This window comes from Haliotis rufescens, unplaced genomic scaffold (assembly GCF_023055435.1).
Source record: "Haliotis rufescens isolate VD_foot unplaced genomic scaffold, xgHalRufe1.0.p SCAF_2, whole genome shotgun sequence".
Classification (NCBI taxonomy): domain Eukaryota; kingdom Metazoa; phylum Mollusca; class Gastropoda; order Lepetellida; family Haliotidae; genus Haliotis; species Haliotis rufescens.
The window spans coordinates 36,396,614-36,412,488 of NW_025963890.1; the positions used below are offsets into that span (position 1 = coordinate 36,396,614).

The 15,875-nt window shown below is 40.8% G+C and overlaps 1 protein-coding gene across 3 annotated transcripts in view; it reads right to left on the reverse strand.

Annotated features, from left to right (window-relative positions):
- Positions 1-15,875, reverse strand: part of LOC124121182 — a 194,124-nt gene that overhangs the window by 124,529 nt on the left and 53,720 nt on the right. For all 3 annotated transcript variants that reach the window (XM_046484164.2, XM_046484163.2, XM_046484165.2), the window contains exons 4-7: positions 12,203-12,432; positions 7,871-8,020; positions 6,145-6,229; positions 614-659 (exon numbers count right to left, since the gene is read on the reverse strand). In XM_046484164.2, coding sequence (XP_046340120.2) covers positions 614-659; positions 6,145-6,229; positions 7,871-8,020; positions 12,203-12,432 — 511 coding nt within the window. The remainder of the gene's footprint in view (positions 1-613; positions 660-6,144; positions 6,230-7,870; positions 8,021-12,202; positions 12,433-15,875) is intronic.

A 15,875-nucleotide genomic window follows, 5' to 3' on the forward strand; every position in this document is an offset into this window, starting at 1 on the left:
TGAACATCATACTCTTACTGTCAAATATAGTTACAGTCAATCAGAGTAGAAATCAGGTAAGTAGACATGGGATAAGTAGATTTCCCTGGTCCATGGGTCGGTCATGTTATATAGGCGAATTGATTGCTGGACTAGAAATGACAGGGACATGTGTACATATTGTCACAATAGTTGTCATATTAATTTGTTAGAAGAATAAATGATGGACCTTTATTTTAAACACGTATTGATACTATGTATCTACTCATTGTGTTGCAATTTCAGATTGTGGCTGTGCTGTGTGAATTGTTGTGAATGATGCCACTATTTGGACCTCTCTTGTCGGGTAGGTGGCAACCCAGATAAGTAAATACCTTGGCTGAGTTCCTTACAGCAACAGGACAGTGATGTCAGAGCACGGAAGCTTACCTACTGTGTGGTTACAGGTAACAAATCACATACTCCTGTACACTATGACTAGTACAGCATCATGTGGGAAAAATACATCAAGAGAAACAGGTTCTCCCTTATCATTTAATCTTTCTCTTAAATGTAAGAAGATGCTCATGTATCCACCAATCTGCTAGCGCTAACAGTAATCAAGACAAGATCCATTCAAGCAAAATTGTATTACCTTCAAGACCATCAGCCTGTGCTTCTTGACTTCATATTCATCCACCCTGCAATAGACAACTTTCTGTTACTGACATGGAACATGGACGAGGCTCTGTACAAGTGGGCATCTCAGATCGTTTTCTACATTTTCCTTTTTTATTGAATACTCAAATCATTTTGGATGATCATGAAATATATATAGTTTTGAAATTTACAATTAATGATTAATGTTTAACAGGATGTTTAAAAACTTTCTAATCATAAAACTCTAAAGAAGGAAATATTTCACGAAATTTGACACAGAAGCAAAAATTAACAGTTTTCTGAAAATGCCGAAGAGATGATATGAAATGAACTGAAATGAGCAACACAAAGCCCTCCCTGTACAGACCCTCTGGTGCTACGACACAGACACTGTCTTCAGAGTGCTGTCACTTGTACATTTCACTGATATCTGGTCAGTGAGATAAATGTTGTATTGAACCCCCCACAGACCAATAATAACATGTCTGAGAGTGTAACATACCATGTCAATAACAACGCTATAGACAACGCTGAAACACATTCCTGATTGACAGGTGAGTAAGAGTGGAACCTATACCCCCCTACCTATTATAAATCGCACATGAAGGGTCTACAATGTGTACATTTCAGTGCCATGTATGTCATATTTACTACATGACTGACATATAAGTATTGATATCAACAACTAATATGGCAAAATACAGTAGCAATGTACAACAGGGTCTGTTTGAAGTGTGTGCCCCTTACAGACGTGTAGATAAAAGAGTTTTCAAAATAGAATGTACTTGGTACTGTTTCAATACCAACACATTATATGATACAACTGCCCCATTTCATCCTCCACCCTATACACAAGAAGCCTACACTATAACAAATCAGAGGGTACAGTCAGGAGGTAAAAGTTGCTGCAATTCAATGTGCAGAGTTGTATCCCTTTATTGTGACAGGATGAGCTTTTCAAGGGTTGGAATTGCAGAATTACTCTGATTATGCTCCATGGTTTGACAAAGGTGGTACATGAACACAACTGGTGTCCCTCCTTACACAGGAGGTACATGAACAAAACTGGTGTCCCTCCTGACACAGGAGGTGCATGAACACAACTGGTGTCCCTCCTGACACAGGAGGTATATGAACACAACTTGTGTCCCTCCTGACACAGGAGATGCATGAACACAACTGGTGTCCCTCCTGACACAGGAAGTACATAAACACAACTGGTGTCCCTCCTGACACAGGAGGTACATGAACACAACTGGTGTCCCTCCTGACACAGGAGGTACATGAACACAAATGGTGTCCCTCCTGACACAGGAGGTGCATGAACCCAACTGGTGTCCTCCTGACACAGGAAGTACATAAACACAACTTGTGTCCTGACACAGGAGGTGCATGAACACAACTGGTGTCCCTCCTGACACAGGAAGTACATAAACACAACTTGTGTCCCTCCTGATACAGGAGGTACATGAACACAACTGGTGTCCCTCCTGACACAGGAGGTACATGAACACAAATGGTGTCCCTCCTGACACAGGAGGTGCATGAACACAACTGGTGTCCTCCTGACACAGGAAGTACATAAACACAACTTGTGTCCCTCCTGACACAGGAAGTACATGAACACAACTTGTGTCCCTCCTGACACAGGAGGTGCATGAACACAACTTGTGTCCCTCCTGACACAGGAGGTACATGAACACAACTGGTGTCCCTCCTGACACAGGAGGTACATGAACACAAATGGTGTCCCTCCTGACACAGGAAGTACATGAACACAACTGGTGTCCTCCTGACACAGGAAGTACATAAACACATCTGGTGTCCTCCTGACACAGGAAGTACATAAACACAACTTGTGTCCCTCTTGACACAGGAGGTACATGAACACAACTTGTGTCCCTCCTGACACAGGAAGTACATGAACACAACTGGTGTCCTGACACAGGAGGTGCATAAACACAACTTGTGTCCCTCCTGACACAGGAAGTACATGAACACAACTTGTGTCCCTCCTGACACAGGAGGTGCATGAACACAACTTGTGTCCCTCCTGACACAGGAGGTACATGAACACAACTGGTGTCCCTCCTGACACAGGAGGTACATGAACACAAATGGTGTCCCTCCTGACACAGGAAGTACATGAACACAACTGGTGTCCTCCTGACACAGGAAGTACATAAACACAACTTGTGTCCCTCTTGACACAGGAGGTACATGAACACAACTTGTGTCCCTCCTGACACAGGAAGTACATGAACACAACTTGTGTCCTGACACAGGAGGTGCATGAACACAACTTGTGTCCTGACACAGGAAGTACATGAACACAACTTGTGTCCTGACACAGGAGGTACATGAACACAACTTGTGTCCCTCCTGACACAGGAAGTACATGAACACAACTTGTGTCCTGACACAAGAGGTACATGAACACAACTTGTGTCCTGACACAGGAGGTGCATGAACACAACTTGTGTCCTGACACAGGAGGTGCATGAACACAACTTGTGTCCCTCCTGAAACAGGAATTACATGAACACAACTGGTGTCCCTCCTGACACAGGAGGTGCATGAACACAACTGGTGTCCCTCCTGACACAGGAAGTGCATGAACACAACTGGTGTCCTCCTGACACAGGAAGTACATAAACACAACTGGTGTCCTCCTGACACAGGAAGTACATAAACACAACTGGTGTCCTCCTGACACAGGAAGTACATGAACACAACTGGTGTCCTCCTGACACAGGAAGTACATAAACACAACTGGTGTCCCTCCTGACACAGGAGGTGCATGAACACAAATGGTGTCCTCCTGACACAGGAAGTACATGAACACAACTTGTGTCCTGACACAAGAGGTACATGAACACAACTTGTGTCCTGACACAGGAGGTGCATGAACACAACTTGTGTCCCTCCTGAAACAGGAAGTACATAAACACAACTGGTGTCCTCCTGACACAGGAGGTACATGAACACAACTGGTGTCCCTCCTGACACAGGAGGTGCATGAACACAACTTGTGTCCCTCCTGACACAGGAAGTACATAAACACAACTTGTGTCCCTCCTGACACAGGAAGTACATAAACACAACTGGTGTCCTCCTGACACAGGAAGTACATAAACACAACTGGTGTCCTCCTGACACAGGAGGTACATGAACACAACTTGTGTCCCTCCTGACACAGGAAGTACATGAACACAACTGGTGTCCTCCTGACACAGGAAGTACATAAACACAACTGGTGTCCTCCTGACACAAGAGGTACATGAACACAACTTGTGTCCTGACACAGGAGGTGCATGAACACAACTGGTGTCCTCCTGACACAGGAAGTACATAAACACAACTGGTGTCCTCCTGACACAGGAGGTACATGAACACAACTTGTGTCCCTCCTGACACAGGAGGTGCATGAGCACAACTTGTGTCCTGACACAGGAGGTGCATGAACACAACTTGTGTCCCTCCTGACACAGGAAGTAAATGAACACAACTGGTGTCCCTCCTGACACAGGAGGTGCATGAACACAACTTGTGTCCTCCTGACACAGGAGGTGCATGAACACAACTGGTGTCCCTCCTGACACAGGAAGTACATAAACACAACTGGTGTCCCTCCTGACACAGGAAGTACATGAACGCAACTGGTGTCCTCCTGACACAGGAGGTGCATGAACACAACTTGTGTCCCTCCTGACACAGGTGGTACATAAACACAACTGGTGTCCTCCTGACACAGGAGGTGCATGAACACAACTTGTGTCCCTCCTGACACAGGAGCTACATGAACACAACTTGTGTCCTGACACAGGAGGTGCATGAACACAACTGGTGTCCTCCTGACACAGGAAGTACATGAACACAAATGGTGTCCCTCCTGACACAGGAAGTACATGAACACAACTGGTGTCCTCCTGACACAGGAGGTGCATGAACACAACTGGTGTCCTCCTGACACAGGAAGTAAATGAACACAACTGGTGTCCCTTCTGACACAGGAGCTACATGAACACAACTGGTGTCCCTCCTGACACAGGAGGTGCATGAACACAACTGGTGTCCCTCCTGACACAGGAGGTACATGAACACAACTTGTGTCCCTCCTGACACAGGAAGTACATAAACACAACTGGTGTCCCTCCTGACACAGGAAGTACATGAACACAACTGGTGTCCTCCTGACACAGGAGGTGCATGAACACAACTGGTGTCCTCCTGACACAGGAGGTGCATGAACACAACTGGTGTCCTCCTGACACAGGAGGTGCATGAACACAACTGGTGTCCCTCCTGACACAGGAGGTGCATGAACACAACTGGTGTCCTCCTGACACAGGAGGTGCATGAACACAACTGGTGTCCCTCCTGACACAGGAGGTGCATGAACACAACTGGTGTCCCTCCTGACACAGGAGGTACATGAACACAACTGGTGTCCCTTCTGACACAGGCGCTACATGAACGCAACATGATGTACCAACTGCTGTGATACACTTACCATGTCATCAGCTGACTGGGGTGCAATGAACGACATCCTATTGCTTATCACCAGAGACATATTGAAACTGACAACTGTACATTTCACAAACTCCTATCATTCCCTTGTGAAAAGCAGGCAAAGGACTGAACAGATCATCACTCACAACCTGTTATGTTTGAAATCTACAAGAATCCATCTAAATCAACAACAGCACATTGATTCTTCACAAACTGGACACAATTACAATGCCTATTGTCAACTCAGCAAACAGTACAGGGCAGAAACACAGACCAGCAATTATCATGAAAAGCAAGAACTGCTAACGATATGAATATGTGTTAATATTGACAGCAGAGTTTGTTGATAGGGCGTAAGAAGCAATATTGTGGCTGGGTGAATGTTCATTTCATCTGAAACATCTCACTGATGTGGTGTAATGGACAACTCATGTGAGACACCCTATGTCATTGTGACTTCAACAGGACCAGTGATGACACACGGACACAGGATCAATTACATTCTATATCATCAACATTTCACAATGTAATTATATTATATACTCTTTCATTAATTACAACTAGGGTAAATGTTATTTGAGAACTTTAATAAATTCTATCATTAGAATCTATTTCTCATTTAAGAAATCATTTTTAAACAGTTAAATGAATATAAGAAAAAAAAGTGTTTTCCTTGGGTGAATACAAGACTTTGATTATTATTTATCAGTGTGTTTGAAACATTTCATCAAAATACACCTCAATAGGAAATAACTATGGAAAGTCATAACAATATATATTCATCCTCCATCAGTCCGTACTGGGTGGACATTTCAAACAGATCATAGGAACAGATACCCGGTATAATAAAAAAATATCACTGGATATCTGTCCAAATATCAATATAAAGTATCTGAAATTGACATTTAGGTCTCTGACAACAAGTGTGATGCTGACACTTCAAATCAAGGCAATGAAAACAGCAATGCACCTGTTCCTAAGAAACAAATATTAGTTCATCACCACAATCTTTACCTCCGTTTCCTGGCTTGCAAAGAGTTTGGCGAAATCCGATCGGGGAGGTAGGCAAAGACATTGACAGGACAGTCTATAGATAGGCCTGGAATATACAAGCATGCAATTACTGTGACAATCGAGGAACAGACCCATGGTATAGCTTCATGCGAAACATGTGAAACAAATGACCAGACTTTGGTGGGGGCTGGTGTTTGTCGCCAGGCTTTTGTGGTGCTAAAACAATGAAATATGATCACAGCAACTGTTGACATCAACTTGAGAGGTCTACACAAGAAATAATGCTGGTAGTTTATCATATTCTTGAGTCACATTTAAGTCAAGTAACCATAGATAATTTGATCAGAGTGAGTGACAGTGAATAATGCTGCATCAGCAATTCTACAGCTATTTGCTGAGTTGTTCAAAGAGATTTACTCTTTCTTCATTACAAACAAGGTTTACTGATCAAATGTGAGTCAGGATTATAACACATTGTCTTGTGTTCAGTTTTCTACTCCTTCATTAAATGCTTCAATCCGTTCATGTTTTATTACCCAGCCCAGCACCCCTATCACCTGCCCCACTCAAATCCAAAATGATTAAAAATGATTTTAAAAAATGGGTCTCTGGCCATTCATTGTTCATCTGTCTGTAATCAAATCATTTTGCCTTATGTCATTCACATGGAAACAATTAGGCTTCGAATAAGAAGCATTCACTTTCCTACGTGACATAATCATTAAGAAATATTGCAGTCAACAAATATGGCAAACTAGATTATCCATAAAATCAAGGGCATATCACATATTCTACAGACCTACCAGTTGGTCAGGAAGCTGGCCAATGTCCACCATTGCACAAATTTTATCACTTGTAGAGGCTCCAAATTTCTCATGTTCCAAATGTCTTGTTAACATGATAATGTCTGTTATTTAAACTTGCATTGATGCAGTGCATTTAACAGTTAGCTCATGTGATGACAATGGGTTGAAATCATTTACTGATTAAGATAGGAACAGCATGTTGTGTTTATGTTAGGCACTTGTTGGTTGAATACAGCACTCAACGAAGGAAATACGGAGACCTATCAACCATTACCAAGAACGGGGTAAAATAGGTCTTCATCAACCCATGCTTGCCGTAAAAGGCGACTGACTATGCTTGCTGTAAAAGGCGTCTAACGGAATCAGGCGGTTAGACTCTCTGACTTGGTTGATGCATGTCATCATATCCCAGTTGCGTAGATTTATGCTCATGATGTCAATCACTGGTTAGTCTGTTCCAGACTTAATTATTTACCGACTGCCGTCATACAGCTGTAATATTGCTGAGTGTGGCATTTTATAACAAACAAACAAACATTACCTAGAGCCTTTCAGCCACAGTCATGGCTTCAGCACTGGAACTAATCTAGTGGGTCCATCAAGGCAATACCTGCCGTTGTTTCTTCCACTCAACAAGTTGACCATCATGAATAGCTTTAGAAGCTGCAGGCAGATCAAGTTGGTACCTATCAATGTCCTCATGAGGGTCTTAACGAGGAGGCACACCACCATCCATATCACATTTTACTGAGCACTGACACACCCTTCTTGAGGGTCTTAACGAGGTGGAACACCACCATCCATATCACATTTTTCAGGACATAGACAAACTCTTCTTGAGGGTCTTAACGAGTTGGTACAGCGCCATCCATATCACATTTTGCAGGACATAATCCTTGTCACCTATTACAGGAACATACCTTTCTTGAGGGTCCTGATGAGGTGACAGGCCACCATCCATTCCTCTGGGTCGAGACTGCCATCCCTATTGACGTCAGCGATGTCCCAGATGCGTCCCAGCTGGTCTGGCGGGAGTCCGGAGAGACTGAAGACTTCCCGTGCCATGTCAGCTGGAAAGGAGAGAAGCTAAATGCAGCAGTAGTATACAACAAACCTAGTTGTCATAGTGGTTATAACATGGATCTGTTCATGAGGTGTACAACAAACCTAGTTGTCATAGTGGTTATAACATGGATCTTTTCATGAAGTATACCACAAACCTAGTTGTCATAGTGGTTATAACATGGATCTTTTCATGAAGTATACCACAAACCTAGTTTTCATAGTGGTTATAACATGGATCTTTTCATGAAGTATACCACAAACCTAGTTGTCATAGTGGTTATAACATGGATCTTTTCATGAAGTATACCACAAACCTAGTTGTCATAGTGGTTTTAACATGGATCTTTTCATCTGGTATACAACAAACCTAGTTGTCATAGTGGTCATAACATGGATCTGTTCATGAGGTGTACAACAAACCTAGTTGTCATAGTGGTTATAACATGGATCTTTTCATGAAGTATACCACAAACCTAGTTGTCATAGTGGTTTTAACATGGATCTTTTCATCTGGTATACAACAAACCTAGTTGTCATAGTGGTCATAACATGGATCTGTTCATGAGGTATACAGACGGTCCGGTAGCCTAGTGGTTAAAGCGTTCACTCATCACTTACTACAGATGTATGACTTCACTCAATGATCAGTACTGACATCAAAACACCATCGGTACCACAATACATTGTTCATCTCCTGATATGTACTGCTGAGTTCTATTTCCCAAATACCATATTTGTATCTGCAGATGTCAAATGCTCATGCTATCTTTGGTCAACACAATACATTATAAAGCCATAATGTCAGTTTATACCAGTTTGCAGATAGTTTTATGAGCAAACAATAAATGAATTACCAGCATGATCCCCACCAATACACAATATGCTTCATGTGTCACAGCAATGAGACCCATGCGAGAGAGGTGATTAACGGGATCGGGTGGTCAGTCTAGCTGACTTGGTTGAGGCATGTTATCATCCCAAATACATAGACTGATGCTCACAATGTCAATCACTGGATTGTCTGGTCCAGACTTGATTATTTATCGACAGCCATCATATAGCTGGAACATTGCTGAGTGTGGCGTTACACAACAAACAAACAAGGGTAGCAATGAGTTGGATATCTCTGTGCACCATGCAGCACATAAGTTGTCTTATTATTCCAGCATTAATGTTCACATAAACCTTTTCATGATATTGAACCACCGAAAACATGAAAATTAACACAGAAAAACTCCATTTCAATATAACTACTTCCACTGGTATGCAGTAAAACAAACATTAAAAACAATATCAAATTTCTGAAAATTGAATGTCTGTAAAGTATGGATGCAGATACAATTTATTGAAATAAAGTAACACTGATAGAAGGATTCAGTGTATCAGAATGTATTCTTGTACAGAATTTCTGCCACAGCATTTGCTCAATGTACAAACCCGATAAAAGGAAAGGCAATGCCAGATAAATATTTCAGATGGAAAAAAAGTCAGATTTGTTGTTTTCTCAAAATTTATAAACAAAGTGAAAAAAATTACTGAAACTGGCTTCTCTGGATCTGTTAAATCTACTGAATAAACAGATTTGTTATATTTGGTTGTCAAAGAAATTAATGCTGGGATGAGTCCAGATTTACTACAAGGGTACCCATCCCCCTATCACCCAACCCTACCAGGGTACCAGCTGTAGGTCTCAAGAGATAGGTACTAAATGACAAATTGGGAATAGTTTGACTCTAGCCTTGACAAAAAGTATTCAGATACATATATATCTGGTTATGTATCCACTGAAGTTGACTGAAGTTATATCTTTTTTCAAAGGTATAAAAGTCAAAAGGAATGGGTGCAGTCAGAAAGAAATGAGAACATTAGTGACTTGTAGTGTAACCATTGAGCTCTAGATAATATTTGTCATTAAACAATAGATCATGTGACTAACCATGGGTTCTGGTCGTCCTGTGGTAGTACCCGGGTCCTACTACGTACCCACCCAGCCCAAGTACCCAAGTTACCCGTCCCACCCTGATGATATGTACCGCTATGCACATGCAGCCCATGTTATCGCACTATCCATGATCATGCAGAAAACATGACTATCACAAGCTTAAACTGAGAGTGTTTGACATCAGTTCATGATATCTACCGACAAACCATCTCACCTGCAAAGCATCACACTGTAAGACTAACACAGTTATGTCCCTTGTTAGGCATTCCTATCGTGTCAGCAAAGAAATGTGACCCTACCAAACGTTAACTATTGATTGTATCAAAAACAGCTGGGATATGTTTATTTCAAACTGACAGAAATCATTATTCAGTGTCAAAAGTTTAAGTGTAGTTATTTGAACAATACCTGCTAATCAATACCTGCATGCCTGTGACCATGACCTTGATGCTTTAAAACTGGTATAACTAGCTATCAGGTGAAACATACCGCTGAATTTAGAGATGACATTGATGCTGCTTCCTCATTTAAAGTTAAGACGTTAGTTAATCATTGCTTGCCATATTATCACATTAACCAGGCCAGTTTTTTCAGAACAGATCATCTGATGAGAAAAGGAATGGGTTGTGAAAAAATGCATAACATCTTTTGTCACAAATTCAACATTTACACTCATGGTAATCTACAGTTTATTATCTTGACCTTATATATTAGATCTGCTACTGTAACGTTACATTCCATACAATACTTTATTGCTAACTCAATGCGGTGTCTCTTAATTACCTGACATATTGCATATACCTTGCCAGCTGTTAAATGTTTCAATTTTTAAACACTTGATAAACAATTTTATGTACTGAATCTGTCACATAATTCTGGTGCCAGCTGCACCGCATGAAAGGTGTTCCTACGACACAGTCAGTTCCTACAGTAGTTGATATGTTCCTATGATGCACTCAATTCCTATAATAGTTGATACGTTAACATGTCTCTATGATGCAGTCAGTTCTTACAATACCGTATGCGATGTAATAAGCGCCCCGCTCTAATAAGCGCCCACGGCGATATTTGCTAATATATTGACTAGTGAACAATCCCAATTAGCACCCCTCGGATTGACCAATGTACACAAGACTTATTTATTCACGTATAATACGCACTCGTGTGTTATATGCACCCGTAATTATAGGCAATTAAATTCTGGAAAAATATATATGTCGTATATAAACATTTCAGGCTGTCAGCATAAACCACGAAATTCCTCTTTTAACTCTGTTGTTTTTTCACCAGAATAATATTCTAATAAGAGCCCCCTTTTTCTAATTTTGAGAGCACCCTGGGCGCTTATTACGTCGAATACGGTAGTTGAAATGTTAACATGTCTCTATGATGCAGTCATTTCTTACAAGAGTTGAAATGTTAACATGTCTCTATGATGCAGTCATTTCTTACAAGAGTTGAAATGTTAACATGTCTCTATGATGCAGTCATTTCTTACAAGAGTTGAAATGTTACCATGTCTCTAGTCAGTTCTTACAAGAGTTGAAATGTTAACATGTCTCTATGATGCAGTCATTTCTTACAAGAGTTGAAATGTTACCATGTCTCTAGTCAGTTCTTACAAGAGTTGAAATGTTAACATGTCTCTATGATGCAGTCATTTCTTACAAGAGTTGAAATGTTAACATGTCTCTAGTCAGTTCTTACAAGAGTTGAAATGTTACCATGTCTCTAGTCAGTTCTTACAATAGTTGAAATGTTACCATGTCTCTAGTCAGTTCTTACAAGAGTTGAAATGTTAACATGTCTCTATGATGCAGTCATTTCTTACAAGAGTTGAAATGTTAACATGTCTCTAGTCAGTTCCTACAAGAGTTGAAATGTTAACATGCCTCTATGATGCAGTCATTTCTTACAATAGTTGAAATGTTAACATGTCTCTAGTCAGTTCTTACAATAGTTGAAATGTTAACATGCCTCTATGATGCAGTCAGTTCTTACAAGAGTTAAATGTTAATATGTCCCATTGCAGCAAATAAAGCTGATGAGAGTTGATAATCATTCTGAAAGACAAACTAAAACCATGGTAGGCTGGATATTGGCCGACATTTTCTGAAAACTACTTATTGGTGATTTCCTACACCTGTATGTGTACTGAATAGTACTAAACTAAACTACGCTGAACCAATATTATCCTGACAAATTTGATGGTGTCATAAATCTATAGTTTTGTCTTCGGACTCACCTTCAATAAATCCAGAGTTGGTTTTGTCTAAAAGTTTGAATATTTTCTTGTAAGCCTCTCTTTCGGAATCGGCCAGCGGTTCCGACAGCATCTCTGAGGTGGGGGGTGTGAGGTAGCGGGGGAGGGGCAGAGGTAACTTGAGACCCTCCAGGGTCCCGAGGGTGAGGTGCATGGCCAGCACGAACTCATGGACATTCAGGAGGTTGTCATTACTCACATCAGCGAGGTTCCTGAAACACACGACAAAATGTTGAAGCAGGACTTCTCGGAGAGCCTTCTATTGTGTTGAAATGGAAACATGACGTAAGACAAAGGAAAAATACAGGGAAATACCCAGAGATGGTATCTCACCATTGCTGTGATTTGGTAAGAGTCCAACCTTCAACTTTCAACTGTTGTCCTTTGGACTCGTTGTGAGGATTGTCGATCTGAATAATGACCAAGTTCTGACTGGTCCAATACCAATTATTACTTAAACTGCCATGATACTGCTGTAATATCACTGGCTTGCTCCCTCCCTCGCACCCTTGTTTGTTTTTAGACAACTCACTATTCACCTACTCCAGGAAGTCTGATTTATGTAATGTGTAAGTAGTTTCAGTGTCAGTATATTTGTAGTAATTGTCAGTGGCAGCAGCAAATAATTGAAATAGTTGTAAAGCATATTTAGTGCTGTCATGACCAGAGTTGAACTGCAGTCAACAGCAGTAGCAAGTGGAGCTTTCCCGAAAGTTTTGTATGAGAATTAGTTATCTGCCCTTGTGGTATACATGAACATGGCAGGGTTGATCATTCTGGAAGTGTCTGGATGGGGCAGTTCCTAGAAGGCTGGCTGTACCTATACAAGAGTGACAAGTGGGCGATTCGAAGCCTTTTCTACCTGACTTTCCAGGTCCGGTTTTGATACCTGTTTGGAAACACTGAATTCCTGCCAGCTTCCAACACTATTCTGGATACAAGAATGGTGACAAGCCTCTTTAAATATATTCAACAGTGACAATATTCTGAACATTCGTGAGGGCCTGTTACTTATTGCTGCTGCCACTCAGTGACTGAGTGAGTGAGTTGGGCTTAACACCGCTTTAAACAGTATTCCAGTTATATTGCGGCGTGTCAGCTTAATATGGGAGGAAAGTCCGAAGTGATGCAGGTCTTAGATGTTTACCACTTCAATGAAACCCATGAGCAAGGGTATGGTGCTGACAAACCTAGAAACATAATCGGGGTGAACCGGGATTCAAACCCACAATCATAGGTTTCTGACGTACCAAAGGGAACAATTCTGCACAGCGAAAAGCGGCGCCTTAGTCGACTGGGCCACCCGTGCCTCCCCAATCATGTGACCCATTGTATTGTCATTTTGATCGTTAACCTCAAGCTGTGTGCTTAACTATACTAGTAGTTTATTGATTATTCATTGAACATGTGTGGTCATTTACTGATTTCACAATTTAGCTCTGTGCAAACTGATAACTGGGTTAACATCTTCATTCCAATCTGGAAATCACCTCTAACATAGACTTATGACAAAACACCATCATATCACTCGGACTGTCACAACTGTCTTCAAAGAAGTAATATTTAGACAGTTGTTTTGCTGAAATTGCTTGTGCAATGTCGGCTGGGTTTAACAGTTTTCAGCAATATTTCAGTCACATCACAGCCGTCAGTCTTAATGGAGGAAGCCTGACAGTGTGACATCTACCATGAAGCCCATGAGCATGGGTATGAAGCTGACAGACCAAGGGTCATCATGTGTTAATGGCTGCAAGTGACTTCAGAACACAGCACGTTCAGGAGGACACATCTTTGCTATGGATTGTTGACAAATTTTTTTCCACAAAAATATGTCACAAAGGATTGAATCTCTCCTGACTACATTCTTGTGCACTGAGGCATGACCCATGCATGCAACATTAAACTGGAAGTTGTCCTCATCATCCAATGCTTGCTGTAAGATGTGACATACATGGATCAGGTGGGCAGGCCAACCCAGAAGTTAGGGATCATTGCACACAATATCTGGTTAATCAGCCGACACCGGATTGTTTACAATATTTACCAGCCTTCGTGACGCAGCTGGACCATTTCTGTCATAAAACAACATACACTCACACACTCATTTGCAAAGAAAAATACCTCAGTTTCTGAGAACAAAATCTTCTGTTTCAATCAGATAATGTTTAAAAAGTACAGTTATTCCTTTCTAGCACACCCTAACTTCACTGATATTTTTTCATGAATTTTTTCACAATTCTCCTACAGAGAAAAAAACGTGATGAGATTCAATGTAAGAACTGAATACAGATTGTCAATGCAAGAGAATAACGTGTCTATATTATCGATCGAAACAGATACCATTTGGCATAAAGGGCAAGATGACTGTGAGAATTATGTACCATTGAAAAATCAGTGATGACACCAAGTTTTTTAAAAAAAGGTAAGTATTTGCATAAACAAGTAATGATCCATTACTTTATGCCGCACATCAGTAATACTATATATATGTGGTCTCATGGCCATTTAGTTATGTTCAGATACCCTATACCACTGCAATGATTAATAATAACAATAACAATGTGCATATTTCTAATGCATTAAATCCACACCCTAAAGAGTGCTCAGAGCTCTGCATTATTACCCTGGTGAATGGAGCAATGTGCACATGATTTTCATTTTCAGCTCCCTGGGAAGTATACCTGCCAAGCTGCCTGTGAGCTAGGACAACAGTCATGTTACCATATGCTGCCAGGTACCCACTCACTGCTGGGTGAACCGAGACTTGTGCTTCAGTGTGGGGCAGGACTGAAGGCCCCGAAACTCAGGAGTCAAGCTGGAGTCACCATCCAACTACTCTCCGACCACATGCCACTTTCATTTGTCTGTCACAGTAACTGATTGGTTGTGCACAACGATATCATCTGATATTAAATATTTATTTCAAATATTTGCTATTCTATTAAAGCTATACATCACTGAAAACATAAACCTCATCACTATAACAGACATTATTTTTTTTTACGATTTAACATGTTTAAGTAAGATATATATATTTTTTATCTCTGATAAACATGATAAAAGCAGGTACTTTGACACAAAAATTACAGGTAATTACACAAAATACAAGTAACCAATTATGACTGATTATTGATCCAGTCACCATAATTAAACCAACCATACAATTACAAGATCCATGAAGAAAAACTATCAAATGCTGACAATATACATAGATACCCTCCAAAAGGGCCTCCACACACCTACACCAGCCCCAACCATGGAGAAGTATGATTCATCTAATATCAGTGCCCCGAGCTGTTCAGATCAATGTAATTGCATACCAAAGTTGATATGACAGGATAAATTGACCTTAAATATGATTACAATAGAAATTCCTAGTAGTTTCATCTCACAAATGACGTGGTTCAGCATTGTTCAGCGTCATTCAGCTTGTTGAGCATCAAGGGGTATTGTCTGGTTATGCATCATACATAAATGTCCTCTTTGTGTAAAGGTCACCAAGTTCACCACAAACAAGACAAGGATGGTTTGTGTTTCACTATGCAGTCAACTGTAAAGTATTTCAAGCATTTTGTTGACAAGGTAAATCGTATCAATGATCAACATGATTTTGTCATAGAAAACTCCAGCACAATTATACCATTTCATTCTTAAT